The following is a 1,384-nucleotide window of genomic DNA, read 5'->3' as shown; positions in this document are numbered from 1 at the left end:
CGATTTTGATTTTGATTTCGATCGAGATTTGGTTTCGATTTGCCAAAAGCCGGACAACGGAAACGACGAAGACAACGACGGAGACAAGGAAGGAATAGGACGGAACTAGCTAAGATCCTTTCGATTTTGGTGTTTATATTGCCGGAAAATGGAGCTTCGGCGGCAAGGATGGCGAGAACGAAGCTGTCGCCTTTTCCAGAAGAGAAAGAAACCCTAGACACGATTTGCTGCGAATGAAAGAAATGAAAAAATTAACCTTCTCTCCCTTATTTTTTCGACCAATCAGAGGAGAGGAAAAATATTAGAACACCCTTTGGATCAGTTCTGAACCAAGATCAAAAATATTGATCTAAGCCCACTGTTTCTTATTTTTATTATTTATTGGGCTTAGAATAGGGGGAAAGTTATCCCATTAAGGATGGCCTTATGTATAACATATTATTAAAACTATATAAAAATCAGATATTATGATTAACAAAATGATTTAATGTTTAGGTAAAAAGGCCAATTGGATCCATTATCTTGTCTACCCAATTTCAGTATGACAGTGCTTTCATTATGTGTAAAAATTGTTGTCTTGCATTATCCCAATAAGAATTTTGCAAGACACAAAACTGACCAACATCATCTCTTGCATGATAGTCTCTTAGCAAATAATCACTTGTACAATTATGTTAAACGATGTTAAATATATGAATTATTTAAAAATGAGGTAATAATGAAACAAATTATAAATAATTGATATTCAAATTAAGTTTCCTTTTTGTTTAATCATTTATTTATAATAAATATTCTAAGAGAAAAAAACATAAACGACAATTAAACTAGATATCTTAGAAAGCGGCAACTACGGTTTGTGGAAACATCTCGTCGGATAACTACGGTTTCTTTAGTTTGTGCTTATCTAGAGAGAAAGATGAGCCACGATGAACTATATGATGAACCAAAAAATGAGTGGCGGATCTAGCAAAATGAAAAGTGTTTGTTTAAAACTAGGTTGGACGCCGTTTGGCTATAGGATATTAAATCACAGACTCGAAGATAACAACTTTGTTTTTTTTTTTTGGATAATAGATGATACAGGATAGGCTTGCTGAGAATATAATTATAACAAAGATGAGATAAAAATTGCACACCAAAGTGACAGTTCCTTCACTCAAGGACCTTCACACCTGAAACATAAACTCGGCTTTGAATCACACTGCCACCAATCCAAAACCCCGGCATAACCATTAAACCAACCCTTGGGTTCTCTTCTTTTTCATCCACAACTATGTTCTTCACAACACTCTCCATGTATGAATCAGAGAACTCACTACCCTTCTTCACTTGGAAGATCTTTGCAGCTGGATCAAACGAGTACGCAAGCCTGTGCAAGATCCAT

General features: G+C 35.1%; 1 protein-coding gene across 1 annotated transcript in view; it reads right to left on the bottom strand.

Moving 5' to 3' along the window:
- LOC104784808 (IRK-interacting protein-like) overlaps positions 965–1,384 on the bottom strand; it is a 3,566-nt gene continuing 3,146 nt past the window's right edge. The window contains exon 3 of the mRNA XM_010509895.2: positions 965–1,369. Coding sequence (XP_010508197.1) covers positions 1,153–1,369 — 217 coding nt within the window. The 3' untranslated portion in view covers positions 965–1,152. The remainder of the gene's footprint in view (positions 1,370–1,384) is intronic.

This window comes from Camelina sativa, chromosome 5 (assembly GCF_000633955.1).
Source record: "Camelina sativa cultivar DH55 chromosome 5, Cs, whole genome shotgun sequence".
Classification (NCBI taxonomy): domain Eukaryota; kingdom Viridiplantae; phylum Streptophyta; class Magnoliopsida; order Brassicales; family Brassicaceae; genus Camelina; species Camelina sativa.
The sequence above is the reverse complement of the archived record's forward strand: the minus strand, read 5'-3'. Positions and strand labels throughout refer to the sequence as shown.